This window comes from Pleurodeles waltl, chromosome 4_2 (assembly GCF_031143425.1).
Source record: "Pleurodeles waltl isolate 20211129_DDA chromosome 4_2, aPleWal1.hap1.20221129, whole genome shotgun sequence".
Taxonomy (NCBI): domain Eukaryota; kingdom Metazoa; phylum Chordata; class Amphibia; order Caudata; family Salamandridae; genus Pleurodeles; species Pleurodeles waltl.
Genome location: NC_090443.1, coordinates 776,032,504 through 776,058,590, shown reverse-complemented (window position 1 = coordinate 776,058,590; position 26,087 = coordinate 776,032,504). Strand labels below are relative to the sequence as shown.

Below are 26,087 nucleotides of genomic sequence, written 5' to 3'. Positions count from 1 at the left end.
TTCTCCACCATAATTCCATCTTCCTAGCTATCTATGTCTGCTGCACCTGTGCTCCAAATAGTTGAGGCTCTACCCTGATGATTTCCTCCATCATGACCCGTAGCTCCGCCTCTGTGAATCGGGGGTGTCTTTGTGGTGTCATGGGTGTTTTGTGAGGTGTGTAGGTGAGGGTGTGTTGGGTAATGTGTTGGGGTGTGTGATGTAGGGTGCGTGAGTGGTGTATAGGTGTGAGTGGTGTGAGGCTCTGGTTGTGTCTGTGGTCTTGCTGTCTCTCTCTGGTGGCAATTGTTTGTAATGGTAAAGGGTTGTGGGTACTGTGGGTGTGTGTTTTATAGTGGTGTGGGTGTGGTGTGTGTATGGGTGTTGAATTGTCCAATGTGGTGTTGTTTTGTTTGTGTGTATTTTGAGCACAGCGGTATGTACTGCCGTTGAATGTCCGCCGTGGTGACTCGTGGGCCATAATTTGGTGGGCGTTGTTCTTATGGCGTAACGGTGTGGGTTTTGATACCGCCAGTTTATCACTGATCTTTGGTGTGGCGGATTTCTGTATGTGGCTGAATACTGAAGGATTGGTGTATGTGTGTCATAATATGGTGAACGGATATCCGCCGTGGTGGCGGTATTTTGGCGGCAGGCAGCGTGGCGGTACATGGGATTTACTGCCAATGTAAAATGCGGGCCTAAGTTCCTTTGCCAAGCCTTACTGCTTGCAGACACAAATGCCCATGGTTGAGGTCAAGGTTAAGTATAAACGAGCCTGACTGGACCCAAAACTGTATTTGAGAGTGTACTGCATGATAAGGCCCCACAGCCATGTCATTTAGTACACCCAAATCCTCACATGTTACAAACAGAATTTTGTGATCCCCTTTCCAAGAGTTGATGTGGTGATCAGAAGTGCTTCAAACTTGACACCACTGAAACCAGTATTCCCACTGCCAATGCAATTTCTCCACTGCAAACTCCTTTGACAAAAACACCGTCTAAGACATTAGTGTATACATGGGGTACATCAACACCATTAAAGAGTAAAGTTTCATTAGTAGCAGCCATGAAACACAAAAAAACAAAAGGCCAAGCACCCATTCATACTTAAAGGTACTGCATCAAGTGCCTGTTCAGTCAGTTTCAAAACCGCTGCTGATTTGCGACTAAGGCCCTCATTACAACCCTGGCAGTCGGTGTTAAAGCGGCGGTAAGACCGCCAACAGGCCGACGGTAAAAAAAATGGAATTATGTCGTGGTGGAAACCGCCAACATAGACAGCCACTTTAACACTCCGACCGCCACGGCGATAGAAACAAACAGCATGGAGGTCACCGCCAACAGACAGGCAGAAGACAATGTACCGCCCACACCATTATGAGAGGCCAATCCGCCACCTTTTCCGGGGTGGATTCAACGCGAACAAAAACACAGCGGAAACAGGACTTGGAAGGGAAAATGCTCACCTCTACACACCCCACGAGGAACCAGGACGCCATGGAGCCGGAACTCCAAATTCTACCTGCCATTCTCTTCCTGCTCCTCTACCAGGAGCACAACTGACGGCGGCGACCACTACGGTGAGTACTGCACCTACGACACAGGGGAGGGGGTTGGGAAAAGAGTGACACACACCAGCAACAGGAAACACCCCTGCCCTCATACACAACAACATACACACAAATACATGTTGAAACATTACATTTACACCCCCCCAATCCCCTGGAAGAAGACAAGGACAAAAGGAAATGATTTGAACAATTGTAATGAGTAAAAATCCATTAGTCAAAAATATATATATAAACTATTAACAAATATGTACACCAAGATTTCAAGTCCATGTACTGCACCTACATAGTCTGTGGACCACTGGGCCCAAAATGCATGGGCGAGGCCCACACAAGATACCCGATCCAAACGGAGAGAACACTGCTGGGGCATCAGATCGAAATAAAACAGGCACCTCAGGGGGAAGGGAGGGGGGGCACCTCAGCCGGATGAGTGCACAATGCCAGCTCTACAAAGGGGCTCCATGCCCATTGAGGTATCCTGGGGAGTGCAACGCCACAGTCTCTCAAGATGTCATTCTCCACTGGTTCTGGAGGGGGCTTTGTGCCCAGAGTGCTTCATCCTGCCAAGGACAGAGGTAGTGGATGTTATTCTCCACTGGTTCTGGAGGGGGCTTTGTCCCCAGAGTGCTTCATCCTGCCAAGGACAGAGGTAGTGGATGTTATTTTCCACTGGTTCTGGAGGGGGCTTTGTGCCCAGAGTGCTTCATCCTGCCAAGGACAGAGGTAGTGAATGTCATTCTCCACTGATGGTGGGCCAACATGGGAGCTGTCCAGGCCTCTGGAACTGACCACCAGCCACGTACGACTGACCACTGGGGATGGCAGCCATGTCTGCGGTGGTGCCACTGGCACATGGCTCAGTGAGTGTGCTGCTGGCGGCGGTGTCCTGGGTGGCGGTGCTGGTGTCTGGCTCAGTGAGAGTGCTGCTGGTGGCGGTGTCCTGGGCTGCGGTGCTGGTGGCTGGCTCTCTGAGCGTGCTGCTGGTGGCGGCTGCGGCGGTGTCCTGGGCGGCGGTGCTGGTGGCTGGCTCTGTGAGCGTGCTGCTGGCGGCGGTGTCCTGAGCGGCAGTGCCCGTGGCGGCGGTGCATGTGGCAGTGCCGGTGGCGGTCTTGTCTGCCGTGCAGGTAGGTGGCGACTTCCCTTTCTTCCTCTGGCCCTTCCTCACCTTGGATGGTGGCGCAGCTGTCTTGCCACTCACAACTCTAGTCCTGGGAGAGCCCTTGGTGGCGGGTGTTTTGTCCTTCTCCCTCCGGGCTCTGGCCAACTTCTTTACTTTTTGAGGTGGGGGAATGTCCTGGCTTCTTGGCACACTGGCTGCCCTGCTGCTTGGCGCACTCCAGAAGCCGGTTACTGCTGGCACCACTGATCCCGGTGATGTGGTGGCTGAGGTGCTGAGTTGGGACCTGGACAGGTGGGCCCTAGGGGACGGAAGGGGTGGGGGAGGTGTAGGGAAGAGGTCAAGGTTTGACAGGAAAAGTTTTTTAGACACACTGGGACGGGTAGATGGAGGGGGTTTGGGAGTGGAGGAAGAGGTAGTGGTTGTAGGAGGTGTACGTTTGCTGACTTTGGGTGAAGGTGCATGTGCTGGAGGCTGTCGTGAGGTGGATGGCTGTTGGGTGGGTGTGTGACTGTGTTTGTGTAGTTTGGGAGGAGGGCTCACTGACACACTGGGAGAGGACACAGGGGATGTGTGAATGGTATTGGGGGTGGTGAGTGCACGTGAGCGGTGTGTGGTGATGGGCGTGCTGGTGATGGACGTAGTGGCTGAAGATGTAGTGCATGCAGGTGTGAGTGGAGACGTGATTGGGAGGGAGGAGGGAGACGTGGAGGAGGCGGACACAGTGGAGGCAGTGGATGTTGGCATGTTTGCATGGGTATGATGCTTGTGTGAGTGCCTGTGGGATGTGTGGTGCTTATGTTTGCCAGAGCTTCCCTTGTGTGTTGAGGTGTGTGCATGCTGGTCTGATGGTGTGCTTTGGATAGGCTGAGGTACTGGGGATTTGGTCTGGGTCTGGGTAGAGGAAGTTGGAGGGGGGAGGCTGGACACAGGGACAATGGCTGCCATCAGTTCTGAGGCCAGAGTCTGAAAAGCTCGCTGTTGGGCTGCCTGACCAGAATGAATGCCATCCAGGTATGCATTGGTCTGTTGCAACTGCCTATCTACACCCTGGATGGCATTCAGAAGGGTAGACTGCCCAACAGTGAGGGATCTGAGGAGGTCCATTGCCTCCTCACTGAGGGCAGCAGGGCTGACAGGGGCAGGGGCTGAGGTGCCTGGGGCGAAGGAGATGCCCACCCTCCTGGGTGAGCGGCCACGGGATACACGCTGAGGGGCTGCTGGGAGGGCGGTGCTGGTAGGGGGGTGGCGGCTATACCTGTAGATGCGGTGGGCACAGAGGGGCCCGCAACCGTAAGGGAGCTCCCATCAGAGGAGGAGTCAGTGTCGCTGGTCTCAACTCCTGTCCCTGCCGTGGAGCTCCCCTCGCCCTCTGTCCCACTGGTGAATTCGGAGTCCGTAGTCTCGCCCTCCAGGGCCATGTGGGATGCAGCTCCCTCCTGCTCCGGTGGCACTGCTCCTCCCTCTGATGATGCTAATGCACACAAGAACAGGGAGACCACAAAAAGGGGGGGGGAAGAAAGTAGAAAGACATGTTCAGTGCATGCAATACCGCTACTGTTTGCGGACACTACAGACAGAGCAGCCCTCCGCACTACGCCATGCACTAAGAGTTCCCTAATTAATCACCGGGCCATGGGGTACAAGGCCAATGCCCGATTGCTGCACACAAGGAAGTCACAGGAGCCTGACTAGGGGTAGATGGCTCTTACCACTGGTGGGGATGGGGTGCCACTGAGCCTGCCTCACAAATGGTCCTTGCCTGCAAAACTCACCCTGGGCTAGGGTAACCCACTGCCCACCTCACCCACCCAGACACCTCCCATGCACGCTGAATCAGCTGAATGAGAGTATACTCACCCCCTTGTGGCTGCTGTGATGCCCTCAAGCGCCCATCCAACTCCAGATACGCCACCGCCAGGATCCGGAACATCAGGGGGGTCATGGTGCGACGGGCGCCCCTCCCACATTGGGAGGCCGTCCCCAGCTGGGCCTCTGCTGTCTTCTTGCTCCAGCGGCGAATGTCCTCCCATCTTTTATGGCAGTGGGTGCTCCGTCTGTGGTGGACCCCCAGGGTCCGGACTTCCTTGGCGATGGCATGCCAAATATCCTTCTTCTGGTGAGCGCTGACCTACAGGAATAGTACAGGGGAAAAGGAGAATATATAACCGTCCGGACTGTCACTGTCATTGGCCCACGTTCCCACCCTTGCCCTGATGCACATACACTCACCGTCATTACATGAACGCCTCATTCCCCCCCATTCTCCTGTCCACACCACTCCAAACAGGCATTGCCCATACAGCATGCTCACAGTGTACTCACCCGTTTGGTTTGTCTGGATGACCGTAGAGTAGCGTGTACCGGGGGAGGACCCCATCCACTAGTTTGTCCAACTCCTCCGAAGTGAAAGCAGGGGCCCTTTCCCCAGACACTGTAGCCATTGTCGCTTCCAGTCTGAGGTCACAGCAGCACTTGCAGTGTAGGTCCTCTCCTGTCAAAGATCAGGTATCAAGTGAGTGAACAGAGAGAAAATTGCGGTCACATCCACGGGGGTGCGTACCGTCACCGTCGGCATACATCGTCGTCGGCTCCTGGGACCCATAGAGTCCAATGTTAACCAATGCAGGATTGCGCTGCGGTCTTCCACCGCCTACCGCGACGGTGTACAACGCCAGCGCAGTTGCCTCATATCCCATTGTCCCACCTTACAGGTCCGGCAGCCGCCATGTCAGGGGGCCACATGGCATTAATTTTAAATGCGTCACACATATCTAGGCCTTGCATACACACTAAGACAGGCATGTAGCGGATTGACAAATGTGTGGAATAAAGTTGTGTTGCCTGACCCTCTGCTCGCTGTTCTCATCCATAGAGCTCGTCCTCTGGGGCAGGTGAGGAGATGGCGGCATCCTCCGGTGTACAGACCACTGGTGGACCTGTCGACAATGGAAGAGCGACATGTAATTGTCACCTACAGACTTGACCGTGCCACAATCCATGAACTGTGTGCCCAGTTGGAGCCGACCTGATGTCAGCTATCCGCCATCCCACAGGTATCCCCCCTCTAGTGCAGGTCCTGTCAGTACTCCATTTCCTGGCAAGTGGGTCTTTTCAAACAACTGTGGCCATGGCATCAGGGATGTCCCAGCCTATGTTCTCCAACGTGTTGTCCAGAGTGTTGTCTGCCCTGCTGAAACACATGCACAGCTACATCGTTTTCCCTCAGGTGGACGATTTGCCTACAGTGAAAGGTGACTTCTATGCTTTGGGACATATCCCCAACATCATAGGTGCCATTGATGGGACACATGTGGCCTTGGTCCCCCCGCAGGAGTGAACAGGTGTACAGAAACCGGAAGAGTTACCATTCGATGAATGTGCAGATGGTGTGTTTGGCCGACCAGTACATCTCCCATGTGAATGCCAAGTTTCCTGGCTCAGCGCATGACGCTTACATTCTGAGGAATAGCAGCATCCCTTATGTGATGGGGCAACTCTAGAGGCACCGTATGTGGCTATTAGGTGAGGACATGGACCCTATACAGTGTGAATATTTGTCTGGGTCTGGGGTTGTCCCTAAGGGTTAGTGTGTGTCTAACAGTTGTCCCTCGACATTTGCAGGTTACTCTGGCTACCCCAACCTGTCATGGCTACTGACCCCAGTGAGGAATCCCAGGACAAGGGCAGAGAAACAGTGCAATGGGCGAACTAGGAGGATTATAGAGAGGACCTTCGTCCTCCTGAAGGCCAGAATCAGGTGCCTCCATATGACAGGTGGTTCCCTATTCTACTCACCAAAGAAGGTGTGCCAGATCATCGTGGCCTGCTGTATGCTGCACAACTTGGCTTTGCGATGACAGGTGCCTTTTCTGCAGGAGGATGGTCCTGAAGGAGGTGTTGTGGCAGCTGTGGAGCCTGTGGACAGTGAAGAAGAGGAGGCAGAAGAAGAGGATATCGACAACAGAAACACTGTGATTCATCAATACTTCCAGTGAGACACAGGTAAGAAGACATCACTGCCTCCTACATCTGATACACTTGTTCTACCTCTCATCTGTCTGTCACATTCACCCAGTGTATGGACCCTGATTAGTCACTTTCCCTTTCGATTTTACAGATGTGGATCCCACTGTGTGACCTCTACTATGTTTCCTCATGGACTAGAGCTGTGTGACATAGGTATGTTGACAATACAATGGACATTGCTATTTCCCTCAGTTATTGCAAATACACATTTGTGAAAGCACAGACTGACTCCAGATAGTTTTGTGATTTAAGGGTGTTTATTTAAGTACTAAATAGTGGAGGGGGTTGTAAAATGGTCAGGGGTGATGGTGGAGGAATGTCCATGGCAGAGTCCAGTCTATTAGTCTCACAGGTGCATTGTCCAAAGGGGCTTTGGAAGTGGAGCTGGGGCAGTTTAAGGATGGACAGGGTGACAAAGTGGGACAGAAGGATGACAATCAGGGTGGTCTCATTTCTTGGCGGGGGTCTTGGCATTGTTCTCTGTCTTTGTCCTGGATCTTAGGGACTGCTTTCTGGGTGGTTCTCCATCTGCAGGGTGTGGGGTGCTGGTGTCGTAGTCTTGTGGCGGTGCCTCCTGTCCACTAGCGCCGGCGGAGGTGGTGGGCAGTTCATCGTCCAGGCTAATGTCAGGGGCCACTTGTTGTGCCACAGTGTCCCTCCTGGTGTTCACGAGTTCCTTAAGCACCCCTAGAATGGTGTTCAGGGTGGTATTGATGGATTTGATTTCCTCCCTGAACCCCAAATACTGTTCATCCTGCAGCCGCTGGGTCTCTTGAAACTTGCCCAGTACTGTTGCCATCCTCTCCTGGGAATGGTGGTAGGCTCCCATGATGCTGGAGAGGGCCTCGTGGAGAGAGGGTTCCCTGGGCCTGTCCTCCCCCGTCACACAGTAGCCCTCCCAGTTCCCCTGTGTTCCTGGACCTCTGTCCCCTGAACTGTGTGCCCACTACCACTGCCCCCAGGTCCCTGCTGTGCTTGGGGTGGTGGGTTAGCCTGGGTTCCCTGTAGTGGTGGACACACTTCTCCTTGACGTGTCCTGGGGACAGAGGTATGGGCCCGCTGGGTGGGTGCTGTGCTGGTGTTTCCAGAGGGGGGAGGCTCTGGTGTGGCTTGTGCCAGTGTGAGGGGAACCGACTGTCCCCAGGTCCTAAATGGGCCGGGCTGGTCATCTAGATCCAGTTGGACAGAGCTGCTGTCATCACTATTGGCCTCTTCTGTGGGTGGAGTGGACATGTCTGGAACCTCCTGTCTGGTGGTGTTGGGTAGGGGTCTTGCAGGGGTGCAAAGGCATGATTATTGCATCTGTGTGTGCCATGGTGTGCAATGGGTGGGTGACCCTGAACCCCAGTGCTTGCATTCCTGTGTAGGACCTTGTGTGATAATTGTTTAGGGGTCTGTGTGGGTATGTGTAGTGGCCATGCATTGGTGATGGGTGTCCATGCTTTGTTGTTGCATGCAGGGCTTGGTGTTGGAAGGTGTGGTTAGTGATAGTGGGACATATGTGAGGAGTTGGAGTGATGGGAGTGAGGGTTAGGGTGGGGGTATGTGATAGCATGCAGGTAGGGTGGGGGATGTAATAGTTAAGATTTGACTTGCCAGAGTCCATTCCTCCTGCTACTCCTGCGAGGCCCTCAGGATGCAGTATAGCCAAGACCTTCTCCTCCCATATTGTTAGTTGTGGGGGAGGAGGTGGGGGTCCACCGCCATTCCTCCTAACCGCGATGTGGTGTCTTGAGACCACAGAACGCACCTTCCTCCGTAGGTCATTCCACCTCTTCCTGATGTCATCCCGTGTTCTTGGGTGCTGTCCCACTGCGTTGACCCTGTCCACGATTCTGCGCCATAGCTCCATCTTCCTAGCTATGGTGGTGTGCTGCACCTGTGATCCGAATAGCTGTGGCTCTTCCCGGATGATTTCCTCCACCATGACCTTGAGCTCCTCCTCAGAAAACCTGGGGTGTCTTTGCAGTGCCATGGGGTGGTGTGGGTGATGTGTGAGGTGATGTGTGTTGTGATGTGATGTTTAAGGGTGTGTGGTGTTTTGTGCGTGGATGTGTATGTGTGATGGTGTTGTGTTCCTCTGTATGCTGGTGTTGTCTTTGCTGCGCTGTCTCTCTGGCCTTCGTCTAAGTTTTTGGTAGTAAGGGTTTGTGGGTGGGTGTTTTGTATTGGGTGTGTGGGAGTGTTGTGTGTATATGTATCAGGTGTGTGTATTTGGAATTGTCCAATGTGGTTGGGTTTCGTAAATGTGTGTGTATTTTGAGCACAGCGGTGTGTTCCGCCAATGGTTTACCGCGGTTGAAAGACCGCTGCGTGGATTTGTGGGTCGTGATAGTGTGGGCGTATTCTTGTTGGTGTGACGGTGGAGGTTTTGTTATTGCCAATTTATCACTGATCTTTGGTGTGGTAGACTTGTGTGGGTGTCTAGATTTTGGCAGATTCCGAGCTGTGGGTCGTAATAGCTGTGGCTGAATTCCGCGGCCGCGGCGGTGTGTTGGCGGTCTTCTGCATGGCAGTAAGCGGCATTTACCGCCAATGTTGTAATGAGGGCCTAAATGTCTGTGAACTACAACATGAATGTTCATTACAAAATAGTAAGTCAGTTTCTGTCATTGTTTCATGGATTAAGAAAACTTAAGACCATGAAAATTAAACTGCATATTAATGAGGACGTTTGTCCTGTTGGTCAAAGACATAGACAAATTAGATTTCATTTACATGAGTGTGTTGAGAAAGAGCTTGAGACCTTACTAAAGTATGGTATTATTGAGCAATCTTCTGGTCCTACTCTGTGGTAGTGCCCAAATAGGACAGTGAAGGAGCAGTACACATCTGCATTGATGTGAGCCAAGCTAACAAGACAACTGAAAGAGAACGACATCACGGGCCGCACGTTGCAGCCATAATCACACAGCTAAATGGTACCAAAGTCTCATGCCTTGATCTGAAAAAGGATATCATCAATTGGAACTCAAAGAAAATTGCAGGTACATTATCACCTTTTCTACCCATAATGGGTTGTTCAGATATAAACTGGTACGTTATGGTGTGTCATCACATATTCTTAAAGTGCAGTTTCCCATTGAGAGCAGATAGAAATTTGGAGTTTGGGGTCTCTAAACTCAAAATTTAAAAATACATCTGTTAGTGAAGTTTGCTTCTAGATTGTTAGTTTGAAAATGCCACTTTTAGAAAGTAGGCATTTTCTTGCTTTAACCATTCTGTGACTCTGCCTGCTTGTGGATTCCCTGTCTGGGTCAGACTGACAGTTGGGCTGTTTGTGAATCTCCTCTAGACAGTGAAACAAAGAGAGCTGGGGTGTAGCCTGCATTTCCAGATGAGCCATCTGGGCTATAGTGGAGAGAGGAGTGGTCACTTACACCTGCATGGGCTGTGCCTGCCCTGACACAATACAATCTCCAACTCCCTAGTGTGTGTCTGGGGCTTGGCCTGGGCATGGCAGGATCCTGTAAACAACAGAGACTTTTTTTTGAAGTTGGCCAACTTCAAAGTCAGAAAGTGGTATAAGTATTGGACCCAAAACCTGAGACTTTAGATTTCTTCAGGATTTGCTTCTGGAACCAAGAGGAACCTCTGTGAAGGAGAAGAGCTGAGGAGAAGTGCTACCCCTGCCTGTGTCTGTGCTCTGTTGGGCTATCCTGCAGTTGCTGCTTCTACCTGTGAGAGGGGGGATAAAGACTGGGCTTTGTGGTACATTCCTGCTTGAGAAGAATCTCCAAGGGCTTGGACTGAACTTGCCTTCAGGGCCAGCAAAGATTTCCTCTGCTAGCACCTAGACTCTCTGCTGAGACTCCTACCCCGCCAAGTGGTGCCTAATCCAGTCCCTGGGCCAATGAAAGAAGAAGCTGGTGGAAAACCAAACAAAATGAAGTGTACCGACTTTCGACGACCCACGACTGATACTGCTGCCAGATTCCACAACGATGCCTCTATCTGAAGCCATGGTCCAGGCTGCAGTGCAATGACCCTGCACGCCCGACGCCACAGCAGTTCTGTCGAAGTCTGAGACTCTTTGAGTACCGAATTGCCGTGTCCCCGATGACACCCAACTTCGCCGTACCACGCCTTGACCACCAGACACCGATCCCGCCAGCAGTGCACGGATCCAGTGATTCACACTGATGCCGCCTCACCTCCACCACTCCACAGCAAGGACCCGACGCCGCTTCATGATGCCTCCACTCCTAAGCTCCGCAGCACAGGAACCGACACCGCCTCAGATTCAGCGACGCTGCGAACAGCAGCTCCATGCACTGGCTTGTTTCCTCACTTTCACAAGGTACTCTACCTGGGGGTCTGTGTGACTCCGTGACTGGCGCCATTGGTGTTGGATTGTTAGGAACTACTCTATAATGACACCGTGATATCACTAATTTGAAGACTTTGTGTTTCTAAGCGCTATATTGAAGTTTTGTCTTTAAAAACGCATATATTTGCCAGTGTATGTTGGATTTTTGTCACTTTGGTCTTGTTTTTTTTTAGATAAATATTGGCTATTTTTCTAATCTGGTGTTGAGTCATTTTGTATAGTTTTCACTGTATTACTGTGTGTGTTGCTACAAATACTTTACACATTGTCTCTGGGTTAAACCTTTCTGCTCGTGCCAAGCTACCAAGGGGGTAAGTGGGGGTTAACCTGGTGTGTTTATCCTTTGCCCTGCCTAGAATGAGGGTCCTTGCTTGGACAGGGGCTAACCTGACTGCCAGTCAAAGACTCCATTTCTAACAAAGATAATCAATACAACAGGTGGATTTTAACAGTCTTCCTAAACAAAGAATGGTCCCCAATTTTACACAAGTCACGATAGATTAAATTCCAAACAGAAGCATCAACAATAGTGAAGGAACATCCTCCTCTACACCCCATCTGCCATCCACCCTTACACTGAAACTTTATAGACTGAGAGACTGATAGCAGTAGGGAAGAACCAAAATAAAGGGATTGATGGAACTGAAAGAAGACACAAAAGTAGCATAGGACTTTTTTCATAACAGGCTCTGCAGGTAAAGCAGAGTGCCTTGTAATGGATCCTACAAACTGTCAAATGAGGCAGGTTACGGCAATCCTCAGAGAACCTATCAAATTTCCTGAAATTACTGACAAATAAGGCTACTATACTGTAAACAACTTGAAGTTTATAAATAGCTGACAGAGTAAGACCAACATATCAAGCATTGGCATAGTTCAATCTAGGAAAAATGGTAACAGGAACAAAACAAGCTTTAGATTGCCAAGAGCTAAAAAGAAGGTTTTTCGTCAAAATCCACATTTGGAAGCAACAGGATAACACAACTAAAACAAAAGGGAGAGGCAGGGAAATGTCTTCATTGAAAGTTTGTTTGAAGTAATTTATAAAAGCCACAGACACAATCCCACTGCCCTGAATTCATCTGGTTAGCTTTTGAAAGCTGGTGCTCTTCAAGATGTTTAGGAGTCCAGTGAGCTAGACCTTCCCACCAGTTTTAGTACTGCTGGCAAAATAAAGATGAGTCTATTTTTAAATTTTGCCCAGAGGTCGAGGTTTGATTTCTTTAAACAGGGTTTGACTACACCTTTCTTCCATCAACTAGAGACTGTACCATATGAAAATAGGTGTTAAGGGTGAAGGTAAAAGCAGGTGTTACAACTGCAGTTAAGGATTTTGGAGTCTTGACTGGTCATACCTTATCTGGGGAGCCCTACATTAGAGAGAGAGCAAGAAGGAAGTCTCCTTTTCCTTAATCATTGGATGGGTCTATGAGATGAGTGGCAGAAAAAGGCAACAACTTGCTGCATGAAACAGAATAGAACTGGAAACAGAGTCACAGAATCATTAATTTCCTCAATCTCGCTGAGAAAAGAGGCCAAATTGTCACACAAACTAGGTGGGGATACAGTCATTTGGACAAAGATCAGACTGATATGATTAAAGATTGCCTGGAATAAAACCCTGGATGAGTTGGGGGCCTGGGAAATATAATTCAAAGTAAAATAGATCTTAGAACCACTATTTGGAATTTTTGAGTTGTTTACATTTATGGCGTGTTTTCAAAGTCTGATATGTGTGAGCACATTTACATGTGTGTTTTGCTGCATGTAAATTTGTATCAACCGGATAAACGTAAACCACCTCCAGTCTGTTTTACTCTCTAAAGAACAATGCTTTGCTATTTATCACATGATTTTTGGTGTTTTCTTTAGCACTGTGCACATCATGCTGGCAGCTTCAAGGTACCAGGAGAAAAGACAGAGGTGAAACTAAGGCCCTTATGCATAGAGGAGGCACCACAATAACTCTTTGGTACTTCAGTCTCAACAACCTCACTAATTTCCTTCTCTATTTAGAGTTGGCAGAAGGGCCATCTTTTAACTGATGGAACCTCCACTGTCCCTGCAGGTGTAAATCTCAGACCTGATAGCCCACCTGCTAGTTGGCCACATGGTCACAATGAAGGTCGTCCCATACTTTTGAGGGTGGATCTAATATCAATCATTTTCCCTGGCTGAGTCACGGTGGGTATGGGCTGGACAAATATAGAATGGCCCCACAAACAAATAGATACCTCCCTGTGCATCAGGCCATCTGTGTTTTGTATTGAGAAAATAAACTCTGAATCTTTTTCCCTGAGACTTTGAGACTTTACTTCCTCAATACAAGAATGTTTACTGGGTTGTGCTTCAGGAACAATGTCCACGCAGCAAATCTGTTGTGCTCCGCAGAGTGTGTCACAGCTGCACCTGCAGAATCCCACCCAGGCAGGTGGTGATCTCTAAATAAAGTTGTCCCTGTGTCTGAGTGGAGGAGGACATCTGCTCACTATCCACCAGTTTCTATATGCCCACCTAATCATGTTCTATAACGTTTTAGTGTGAATGATAAGTCAAGTGAGTTAGGCATAGGCACTTCACAATACAAAAGGGCCTACAATGCCCACAATATAAATTGATTATGGCAACAATTACCTGGAAAAGCAAAGCGGACGGGCTTTGGAGGGAAGGACTATATTGTTTTTTACATATATGGAATTTGAGAACTGGGCCTTTCATAACCTCCTTCCAGACACTTTAAATAGCTCGCCATGCTGAGATTGCTAGCTGCACTTTACTAGAGGGGTGCAACGTCTGCACTAATATGGAACAGTTTTATGTAGAAACCTCCCCTCAGTACTATGCAATTACAAGTTAAATTCTACAGAATGGGAAATTACTGTGCGGACATGTATTTACCAGACAGTATTCAGCATGATATTCTATTTGTGGGGTTTAACACACATATTTACCACCTACTCTGAAAAGGTGTGTATGGGCGTGTGGTAGAAGTGTGCAGGGGGCTGTTGGAAGGCAAGGGAATGGGTGAGGAGAATGAAGGGAGGAGTGGAGAATGTTGGCTGGAATAGGGGGAGCATACAGTGCTTCCTTGTGTCTTGTCTGAAGTTTGAGCAGGAGTCATCAAAGGGGTACAGTCTACAATGCAGCCTTTTTCCAAATTGATTGCACCTGCTAAATACTCCAGCTGATAAAATCTAGCTGGTCTTTCCTACACCCAGTAATCTGAGTGCAGGAACAATGGACCTCTCATGATTGTATGGAATTTTTTGAAGATTTTGGCTGTTTTAATATGGTCCAAAAAACCTGAAGTGAGGAAAAGAGGTAACCGGTTTCAGATGGGGATCCTATTTAGATCGCAATAATCAATATAGGGTCTGTATTCACCTGATGATTTTGGTATGAAGAATATGGGGTTTCAATGGGTGAGCTGGAGGTGTTGAATGTTGAATAAAACCATTGTCTAGATTCTCTTGTAAATATTGCCTTGGAAATTCATCCTACTTTTCTACTAACGGAAAGATTCCTTCATGAAGAAGAACAGTTTCTGAAACTAAGTCAATAGAACAATTTTACTCTCATTGCAGAGGCAATGTATCCAACTCTTCTTAATAAAAACACTAAAAAAACTTCCTTTAGGCTGCATGGATGTCATCTTTCTATGTTGCTATTTCTTCAGCGAATACTGCGGCCAACTTCTGGAGTAAAGGATTAAGTGTTCAGCACACCAAGGATTGTTTACAGCACTTCATTGCTTTCAAGCACCATTTCTTTTAAAATACATTGAGGAAAAATTAATTAAAGGAGAACTAAAATCTGTAAATGCAATGTAATCTCAATCAGAAGATTACAAAAATGACTGAAAAATCTGGGTCATCAATTATGTCAAATTGGATCTTTGTCAGGTGTCAAGTCTCTCTGATAATAACTAAAGATTCGAATTCCCATCTCACTGATCCAGGCATTAACATTTTTCCACTCTTTATTTCTTTCTGAGTACAGATACAGCATGTTTCTCTTGAAAGTCTAAACCATAAAGCACAAACTGGTCCCTGAATCCACTGAAACCATCAGGACCTTATTTCAAAGCAGTACTACTTAAAGGTTAAAATGAGCTACACATGACAGAGATGGAATTATTAGATGGCCTTGATTAAGGTCTGCCAGCTACAAATGAGCCTCACTATTTACCAGTTTCTTGGAACATTTCTGTATAAAATGACTAGATTGGCTGCTATAAGGGTAAAAAACAATCTTCCACCATTGTTCTTTCTCTTCTTTGGCTGATGGTTACTTTGCTCTTTCCACATATATCAGCTCTTCACTTGAGCTTGGCAATTCAACATCTGTAGAATGTGGTGAGTAAGGTCAGCAACTCATCTTCTATGTTCTAGATGCTCCAATCTAATATGTAAGATTAATGGGGATGGTTACCATTGTAAGGGCCTGAATTTGATTTTGGCAGACGGGTTTCTTCATCACAACAGTGACGATGTGTTGTCTGACTCTTTTGCCTCATTCCATTATTGTTTTAAATTGAGCCAAAAACTCACAATAATTAGGGATGGGTGAAGAATTCCACAAAGTGATGCAGAATGGAGTTTTTTCTCTTGTTTGCACTTGCCGATGTTAAGATGGTGAGCATGAGCGAGAGAAATCGCTAAGTTGACAAGCACAAGCAAGATTTCTGAAGGTGAGCGGTCACAGTAGTCCATGACCGCTTGCGATGAGAAAGCTGCTGCTCACATTGAGGAAGCTGTGGCTTAAGTAGAAATTCTACTCGAGTGGCAGAAAGAAGTTAGTGCTCTTTTGCGCTCCACGTGATGGCGTTCATGCTGATTTTACAGCATGGGAGAAACTCCCACGCTGAAGATTAGTGCAAACAATGTGACTTACACAAAGTCCGCGTCTCACCATGTAGTGCAGCAGAGTTTTTCAGCACTTCACGGAGATCCACATAGCAGACCTCCGCTAACTCTGCCTATGCCTAACAATAATGAGACAAGCAGAGATTCGAATTGATTGTGAGAGACATGGTCTAGATTAAAGCGTTGTCAGTGAGATATGACAAAATGCTACTTTGGCAATATTGGTGGTAAACTGCTGAAGAAAAAATATCCAAACAGTTGTGGGTCTCCTACAGATTTGTATGATAATGATATAAGCATATTTCCAGGTACAAGAAGGGTGTTTCCCCCAAGACCACTGAAGATATAGAGGAATTACTAGTGGTGAATGTGGAAGTAGTGATAGTACAAGAAGGAAAAGTCATCACCATGGGCATCCATTTATTCTGACATGTCAAAAGGCAAAAGATAGAAACTTTTGTGACTGGCTGCATCAAGATACTCTTTGGACTTTGTTATGGCCTGTGCAATAACCTGTAAAGTATTTTCAGTGTGATCCATAGCTCTGAAATTAGGTCCACTGAGCTGTCAAGGCTGAGTAAAGGGCTACAGTTAGGGGTGTGTGTAAATCATGTAATCTGCTGTATCGTGACTACATGAAGTCACATTTTTTTTTAGCAAAATTAAATGTACTTACCTGAAATGCATCCAAAAATGTATCTGAACAGTCCATTTAGTATTTCCAGTTGCTTGTGTACAAAACATGTTTGGATTTGTCGTTTTGCACTCAAAAATGACAGTCTACTCGAGTGAAAAGTCCACCTGAAATGCTGCTTGTCTTCAAAACATACCCGAAAGGTACAACTTGCATTAAAATGTATTATCCTGAAATTATGCGATGCGATGTAATGACACCATCTCTGTAATTTCATGCATCTTTCATTATGCAAAATTACCAAAATTACACCAATACACAAACGCAATTAAAATGTTGCCCAGACCTAGCTACAATGTTGTTGAGATTCCTACCTCCTCTCTTGCAATGGGTAGGGCACAGTCTTATTGATCAGAGGAGGGGGAAAGGATAGAGAGAGAGAAAGCTCATGAGAGAGGGATGTGCCATTTATCTACTTCTTTGGATCATCAATGAGGTTAGCAGGCTCGGCCGGGATATGGAGCTTGGTTACAGATAAACAATTATCAGGTGAGTAAATACATAAAAGTACAAATCAACCATTTGCCTTTGTACTTTTCTTACCAAACCCCTTGGCTAATTGAAATATATTGAGTTCCACACTGACAGAAACAGGCAAAACAACAAGAATCCTGCCTAATCCATGCTAGCATGAAGATGAAAATGGGGAAAACAAAGATGAAAGTATTGAACTGCAATGCCAGAGTGGCCAAATCAGGAAGACATACAGCACAATGGAAAGTTGCAGGCAGCTTCTGACTGAAATGCTTCCATTAACTAGATGGCCCCAGATATGGTTGGGACAGAGAAATGAATACACAAAGCGGTTAGTGTTCTTGTTCTTGAGTGTAACATGCAGGTGAATCCCTGCTTATCTGCAAGTGTACCTAGGATAGGTAATATGCACGTCCAGCTGTCTGTGTTCTTCCAACAAGGCGAGTGTGATTCCTCTTTGTGATGTCAGCTGATGCTGCCTTAAATTACTGACAAAAAAATGAGGTTGAAGATTCAGACAGTCTTAGTTGCCTATGGCCAAGAAATATAGGGGCTCATTCTGAGCCCGGCGGGCGGCGGGCCCGCCCGCCGGGCGGAAACCGCCGAAAGACCGCACCGCGGTCAATAGACCGCGGGGGTCATTTTGACTTTCCCGCTGGGCTGGCGGACGATCGCCAGAAGATCGCCCGCTGGCCCAGCGGGAAAGCCCCTGCAACGAGGAAGTCGGCTCCGAACGGAGTTGCAGGAGTGCGACGGGTGCAGTAGCACCCGTCGCGATTTTCACTGTCTGTATAGCAGACAGTGAAAATCTTTGTGGGGCCCTGTTAGGGGGCCCCTGCACTGCCCATGCCAGTGGCATGGGCAGTGCAGGGGCCCCCAGGGACCCCACGACACCCGTTCCCGCCACCCTGTTCCTGGCGGGTTTTACCGCCAGGAACAGGATGGCCGGAAGGGGGTCGAAATCCCCATGGCGGCGCTGCAAGCAGCGCCGCCATGGAGGATTCTCTGGCCCAGGGGCGGATCCCCTTTTCTGACCGCGGCTTTACCGCCGCGGTCAGAATGGGCACTGAAGCACCGCCAGCCTGTTGGCGGTGCTTCAGTTGTCCGTGACCCTGGCGGTTTAGGACCGCCATGGTCAGAATGAGGGCCATAGTTTCAAATGCATTACATACACTTATAGTGGGTTTTGTGTCTGCTCTTTGCTCTTAGTTGGATGACTTTGTTGTCTCCCTCAGTTGTGTGCTCTTGATTTAGTAGCTTTGGTCCCTATTCTGTGTTAGTCCCATGCCGGAGTCGTTTGGTCTCACAGTGTTCTGACTGAATGAGCTGTATCTATCCACTGCACACTCAAGGGATTTTTTTATTTTGGTTTAAACACTCCACTGTAATGCATATGTTTCCATGTTCTCTCCCTCTTTTCCACTTCTCACCCCATGATCTCAATTCCCTTTCCCCTACATAGTAATATTTGTCATCCTCTACCCTGTAGCTTAACATGCTTTCAGTGTTTTTTTAATTCATATTCATTTGTTTTTTTAGGGTCTGACAGCTGCAAATTGTTGCTGAGTCCCTTGCCTTTTTACCCATGTCTCTGCTCCTTGATGCTGCCAACCCCACTACCATCTCACATTAACCTAAATAATTCTAATGTCTAATCTTCTGGAAACTCTCAATATAAATGCATTGTAAACTAGCATTATACACATAAATGGGTTAAGAGCAGTTGGAAATGTCCTTAGAGTAAGGCCATTACAATTGCTAAAACATATTGAGATGGTATTGAAGAAGAACATGTTTCTATTCAACAATGAGAATTTTAAACAAATACTCCAATGGACACCTGCTTCGCTCACTGCTATGTGAATCTGCAAATGAATTGGGTGGGGTGGGCAGGCAGTCCATTGCCCAAGAATGAGTGAGTGGATAAAAGATGTGGGGGCAGATTTATACTCTGTTTGCGCCGGAATTGCGTCGTTTATTTTTACGCAAATCCGACGCAAAGCTAACTCCATATTTATACTTTGGCGTCATTTATTAGCGTGGACACCTACCTTGCGTTAATGATATGCAAGGTAGGCGTTCCCGTCTAAAAAATGACTCCAAGGCATGTGCGCCTTATTTAAACTCCCGTGCAAAAATGACGCACGGGAGTGGGCGGGTCAAAAAAAATGACGTCCAGCCACTTTTGCGTCATTTTTTAACGCCTGGTCAGGGCAGGCGTTAAGGGACCTGTGGGCTCGGAAGGAGCCCAGAGGTGCCCTCCCATGCCCCCAGGGACACCCCGCCATCCTTGCCCACCCCAGGAGGACGCCCAAGGATGGAGGGACCCATCCCAGGGAACTTAAGGTAAGTTCAGGTAAGTATTTATTTTTTATTTTTTTGTGGCATAGGGGGGCCTGATTTGTGCCCCCCTACATGCCACTATGCCCAATGACCATGCCCAGGGGACATAAGTCCCCTGGGTATGGCCATTGGGCAAGGGGGCATGACTCCTGTCTGTGCTAAGACAGGAGTAATTTCAATGGGGGTTGGGAGTAAATAAAAAATGGCGCAAATCGGGTTGAGGCCAATATTTTGCCTCAGACCTGACTTGCCCCATTTTTTGACGCCCAAGCTCCATTTTCCCCTACGCCGGCGCAGCCTGGTGTGGATCATTTTTTTTTAAGCACACCAGTCAGCTGCGCCGGCTTACGTCATTCCATAAATAAGGCGCCCACATGGCACTTTGGAATGGCGTTAGCCAGCGTTAAAAAATTTTACGCACAACTGCGTTGGCGCAGTTGTGCGTCAAAAAGTATAAATATGGCCCGTGATTCTTTGGATAATATACATTGCTAGCCCAGTCCTCATTTGGAAGTGGGCATTAGAAAGTGATGAGAAGTTTGTACAAATAATTAATCAAAATTATTTCAACTTACAAGTCACAAGCAATGTATGTAAAGTGGCAGTAACATTCTTGGATCAAACAGTATACATAAAATAAAATAAGAACAAGGTTGAGACTAAAATATACCACAAACCAATAGCTCTCCACACAATCTTGCATGCAAGTAGCTACCATCCAGAGAATTTGAAAAGATGGACTCTTTGTTGAGAAATTTCTAGACAAACGAAATTGCAGTGTGGTAAAAGAATTTAAGAAGGCTGAGGGGAGATGGTATAAAAGTTCCTCTAAAGGGGATTTATTCAGGAAATGATTATTTGAGCCATCTCAAAAGCTGAAAAGAAAATTTTTAAAGTTACTCTTTTTTCAGAAACCACAGGGCTGAAAAAAAACATAAGGAAAACAATTGACAATACAGGCAGATAACAGCTTTCAGCCATGAACAGAGAGCAGTTAGAAACATACTACAAAAACATTGGCATCTCACTTGGAATGTTCTGATACTAACAAAAGAAGAGGTACCCAATAGGCCCTATATAACATTCAGGAGATCACACTCAACGGTGGTAAAGAGTAACCCAGAGAATTCTGAATCAGGGAATCAGCGATGTGGCTAGAGAAGTGCCTTGCGTTTAAAAAATGTGGTAAGCACAAATTACCTTTCGGAACCGACTCGCAAAATGGGATTGTGGATCACGATGTGTGTTTTGCATGGCGCAAACTGCGAATTTCGCAGTTTGCGCATTGCAAAACACTTCATACATCTGGCCCATAGTGTTAACTAGGTACTAGAAAGAATGCAAACAGCAAATAATAAAGGCAAATACTACATCAGGGCCAAATTGACCATTTCTTTAATATGGCATTTCCTCGAAAGGCTGCTGGCTGGGGAGATGCTTTAGAGCAGGTTTGGCTACCATGATCCAGCCATTACTCTTTTTGTTTAAACATTTTTGCCATGGCTAATTTTCATTGTGGCCTTTGCTTTGTGATTCAGTGCCAGGGGCCAGATCACAAAACATTTTTGAGTGGCACTACTTTGTGTCCTTGGTGCTACGTTAGGAAGTGCTTGGTGCAAACACCTTTTACCCTACTATATTATGAAAGCAGGTTTCTGGAGGTGGTAACTATTTGGCATTGTTTTGTGGTGGTGTTGTGTTGTGTTCTGTTTTTCTTTACTTTTTTTATTTTTCTACTACTGTGATGCAATGTGATGTTGTGTTGTAATGTGACTGATTTGTTGCATTCTGTTTTGACTACTTTGCCTTGTGTCCTGTAACATTTTAACATTTGTTCTATTGTGTAGTTCGAATATATCAGCAAATGTAGCTACATTTCCAACCAAAAGCAATGCATTTGTATCATCTTTATTGTTTAGTTGATAAAAACCATAACAATCATCTCATAATACAACATGCTTAAAGATAAAAAGAGCTCTATAAAATTCCGTAAATTCCTTGGCCGTGAACTATGCGAGGATCTAAAATCAGTTTCTTAATTCTAAGATGCAAAAAAGTGCGTGATTAAGTATGCCATTAAGATGGCAGGTTTACGTCTTTGGTGTGTTGCATATTGATTGTGCATCATTTGGATCAAACATTGACATCACCGCTGACCGACAGGAACGAGTCCCATTTCTCATAAAAAGCGGTTTTGATAGTTGTCTGCGGGCTTCTTTTAAGGCTGGACAAATACAAATCAGGTGAACCATATGTCTTTAATCTTCCTGTGACAATAAATCATTTACCAGTGTCTCGGGTAGTAAAGCAATACTTCTCCAGCTCTTCAGTTACAGAAGATGGGAGCCAGCACAAATGGTAGAATGGACCTTTCTTAAGTGAGCGCTTTTTGCTCACTTTATGTGATACAATCCCTGTGTGTTTAGTGTTTCCTCCCTCACATTCGTCATTCTCCTCCTGTCCCCATCATTTGCGTTCTAAGGAATTAAATGCTGCAAATGCAAATAAAACAATATTGCTAGATACCCCAGACTTCTGTGACTCTATAAATTGACTTCCCTTGTGTTTTCATGCTACTACATGAAATCTCTTTGGTGACTCGCATTGGTGATGGTTTATCATGTGTACAATAATTTCCCTATGATATTGCATAATTGAACTGTTGTGTTCTTACAGCTGTCTAATCAAAACAATCAGACAGCTATGTTGTCAATTATGACAGCCACAGATCATACTGAAAGTACTCCCACTTAAAATGTAACTCGCTTTTCAGCAGACTTGGAGCTATTCAAATGTCAACATCACACAACACCAATGCCGCTTCCTGTCCGGCACCACGTGCACTTGTGAATCACTCAACAGTATTTCTCCAGAGCTTCTCTGTTTTCCTGGGGAAGTTAGTAATCAAAAATAAGCACAATGTATCATATATTGAGTGGGAAAAAAACAGCTGCACTGTACAAACCATAGCCTTTCTTACACTCTAACACAATATGATTAGTCAGAACTGCAGTCTAGGGAAGTGTGATTTGCAGAAAGCCTGATTGACTGGTTTCCCCTCATCCCCCATGTTCGACACAAAAGTAGGATTACATTGAATTGTGTAGGTAAATATTGAGGAAATATATCTTCAGGCACAAAGTATAAAAGGACATTATACATTGCAAGGAGTTCTTTGAAAATCAACATAATTTCCTACACAGACAAAACCCAACTCATCCTCTCACTCACTGAGGACCTCTCCACCACCAGAACCATCTTCACAGATGCATGACAAGCGTCACTGACTGGATGAAGAACTGCCTGCAGCTGAACACAGACAAGATAGAAGTACTGATCTTTAACAACAGCAGCAGCACATGGAACTCCTGGTGGCCATCAGACCTAGGACCCATGCCCACTAACTCTAACAACACAAGAAACCTCAGAATCATCATTGACAACAAGCTTACCATGAAATCACAAATCAATGCCATCCCCTCCACCTGCTTCCTCACTTTGTGCATGCTACTTAAGATGTTTAAGTGGCTATCCCCTACACACGAGACACACTGTGAAACAGGCCTGCATCACCAGCGGACTGGACTATGGCAGAGCCCTCTACGTATAAGCACCTCACACCTCATCCAGAGACTGCAGACCATACAGAACACCTTGGCCTTTTCCGATGAGCCCACATCACACCCCACCTAAGGCAACTCTACTGGCTCCCCATACAAAACAGATGCCAGTTCAAGCTGCTGACCGACGCACACACGACTCTAGACAACCAAGGACCCGTGTCATTAATCATCGCCTGAACTTCCACCAAACATTGAGAAGTCTATGTTCTGCCTTCCTTTCACTTGCCCATGCTCCTTCATCCACTGAAGCAGAAGTGGAGGACGTGTCTTCTCTCACATTGCAGCAAAAACCTGGAACAGCCTCACCATGCACCTCAGGGCCATCATCTCACCTCCAGAATTCCGAATGGCCCTCAAAACCTTGGTACCTAACGGGTGACTTGCCATGCTTTATAAATCCTGATTGATTGTTTGAAAACATCCAGCAAAATCTGCAGGCTTAGTGCTTTGTACAAGCAGAGAACCCAGAATAGCATTGAGTCATCATATGTGTACCTTTTTACATAAAAAAACAGATTATGAAACAGTAATGTATTCCTTGTGAAGTAGTCAGTTGGTGCCACAAGGTGTATGGCATGGCCTGTTGAAACATTTCTCAGTGAATATTTTAGCTTCAAATCCCATCAAAGAAGAGAGGGCGGGTGAAATCAAAGTATCTGTGCTAAATATTAGAATACAACCAAATGTAAAATCAAATGACTTTATTTGGTGGAGAGCTGTAAATATCAAGTACAGGGCCAAAAGGTGAGAGCTTCATACATGCAGAGAATCTCATTGTACATAATGTCACCCTTAAATGCTCCCCTTAGGTTTATCCCGTTCTTTAAAATACCAAAACAACAAGAGTGTAAGCAGTCATGAGGTGCCTTGAAGAGAACAACATGCTACAGTGGTTCAGTTTGGAAAAAACTCTACTTCACCAAAAAGCAGACCATATGAAATAACACGAAAATTAGACGAACTCATTCTTTTTAAAACAACATTATGCCATAGCCACACTGTTTCAAAGCACTGGCTCCAACAAGACCTGCACCTGTACAGTGATAGACTTTTAATTCCCAAATTATTGCAGTGGTTTTATGGCCTCTGTGGGTGACGGTAGATGAAATGGTAAAATTAACTGCTACCTTAAAATAAATGTCATTTAATGTGGAGAACACCGGTTTTCACAGCTTCTCTTTCAACATTGTGAATAGACGTTGTAATAAAATGTTATTGTATCTTTAAAGGCAAGGTTTTTTTAAAGTATATTTTACTGTTGAGAACATATTTTTAACATTAAGTCTGTGACATCTCTTGGTAGAATATTTTTGGATATTAGAAACTAATTTGCTCTGCTTATCTCTTTTCTTTCAGACGGCTCATATGTATCGGTTCCATCTCCCCTTGGCAAGATTAAAAGCATGACTAAAGGTATTTTAATGAAAGGAAGAAAAATGCATTGCAAATTTAATAGGACAGCTGTTTGACAGTGTGAGCTTTGCATGGCTGTGTCCCACGCCACCAATCAAAATGAAAGCCCCTTAATGCCTTGTTAACACAATATTATTTTGGAATTCACAATGGACCACTGCCACCAGATCACACTTGTGTTAATGAGGCACGCCTCGCTGCTGGAGCCATTGCACACAGCTGTAGAGCGAATGCATGTATACACAGAGACCGGGTGCATTATGCACAATTGTGCGCTATCTGTTTGTGTGTGCCAGTTATGCTCACAAAGCATCTATACAGTGATCGCAGGATACAGGGAGCGACAGCGACCGCAGATGTATCTGGTTTTATTGAGACTAAACAAACGCACGCTTAGTGGCTTTTAACTGACATTTTCACGGATAATTACACATCTGAGCAGTAAATTAATGCGTCTTGTGGGACAATTGCTTATAAAGCGAAATACTGAGTGTATGATAGAAATGATATTTTTTTTAAAAAATACCTTCGTCTGTGTTTACGCGTTAATTGGTTGTTTAGTACCACAATGTACAAAATACTTGCATCTAGCGTCAGTTTTGTTTAAATAAAAGAACCCAGCCTGAATGCTTCTTTTGGGAGTTGATATTGATTACACCGCAATGAACTAACACTTATAGGTGATAGTTACTAAAATGTATCATTCCAAGCTGTATAAAGGTCGTTTATGTATCTGATCGTCGTGCTCATATGTGCGGGAAAAGGAGCTTATTGCACATATCTGATTTCTGACGGTATTTGAAATGCTGGCTCAAAGTATGCAAAAGTAAGCACCGGCAAGCGTCAACAATGCATTTTGTTGGTATTTCTCTGGGTGGAGCAGAGGTGACATAAAATACTGGATAGGACGGATGGAAAAACAAGCCAATTGACCCCAATGCTGTGCCATTTGTTCCAGTACTTTATAGAAGCTCCGGGCAAAAATGACTCGGATGGAATGATGGTGAGAGAATTTGTGAACCATTAGTTTTGGTATCTTGGTGACCTGGAGTCCAGTCCTCTCTGTAACAAGCATTCACAATGTCAATAGGTCTGATTTATGAATGAAAGTGCCTTTAATCTTATTGATGGACTTACGCACTCAATGTGTCCTTATACATGCACTCTATCATTTATCTTTGCTCTCATGCATCCATTCATGCCCTGCTATGTTACGTTATATTACGTTACTGTTGGAAAGCTTGGATGGTCCTTGTAACCAGAGATATACATTTTTAAAGAATAGACACTGCCTGGTGCTTAGAAAAACAAAGCGCTGATTTTACCAAAATTCTCCATACTTCAGGAGGTGTTTCCTGAAGTCCTCTTTGCAGGTACAAGGGTCCAAAACACAAATGCAAGGATCTGGAATCTCCTGGATGGGCCTTGGAAAATTGTACCACAATTCCTACAATGCATCTGGCCAAATCCTTAAAAGTCCACTGGATGCACTCCAGGCTGGAGACTCTTGCTGGAGATGATGCAGGTGAAGCTCTGTTAGCCCGTAGCTACAGGGAGTCCACTCCTAAGTTCTTCTAGAAGCAAGGTACCATCCCCAGGACAGTAGTATCAGATTGTGCAGCAGGCGCAGTTCACTCAGAAGT

At 46.2% G+C, this 26,087-nt stretch overlaps 1 protein-coding gene across 1 annotated transcript in view; it reads left to right on the top strand.

Moving 5' to 3' along the window:
- Nucleotides 1-26,087, top strand: part of TNNI3K (TNNI3 interacting kinase) — a 2,589,932-nt gene that overhangs the window by 931,963 nt on the left and 1,631,882 nt on the right. The window contains exon 13 of the mRNA XM_069232439.1: nucleotides 24,388-24,444. Within this exon, the coding sequence (XP_069088540.1) occupies nucleotides 24,388-24,444 (57 nt within the window). The remainder of the gene's footprint in view (nucleotides 1-24,387; nucleotides 24,445-26,087) is intronic.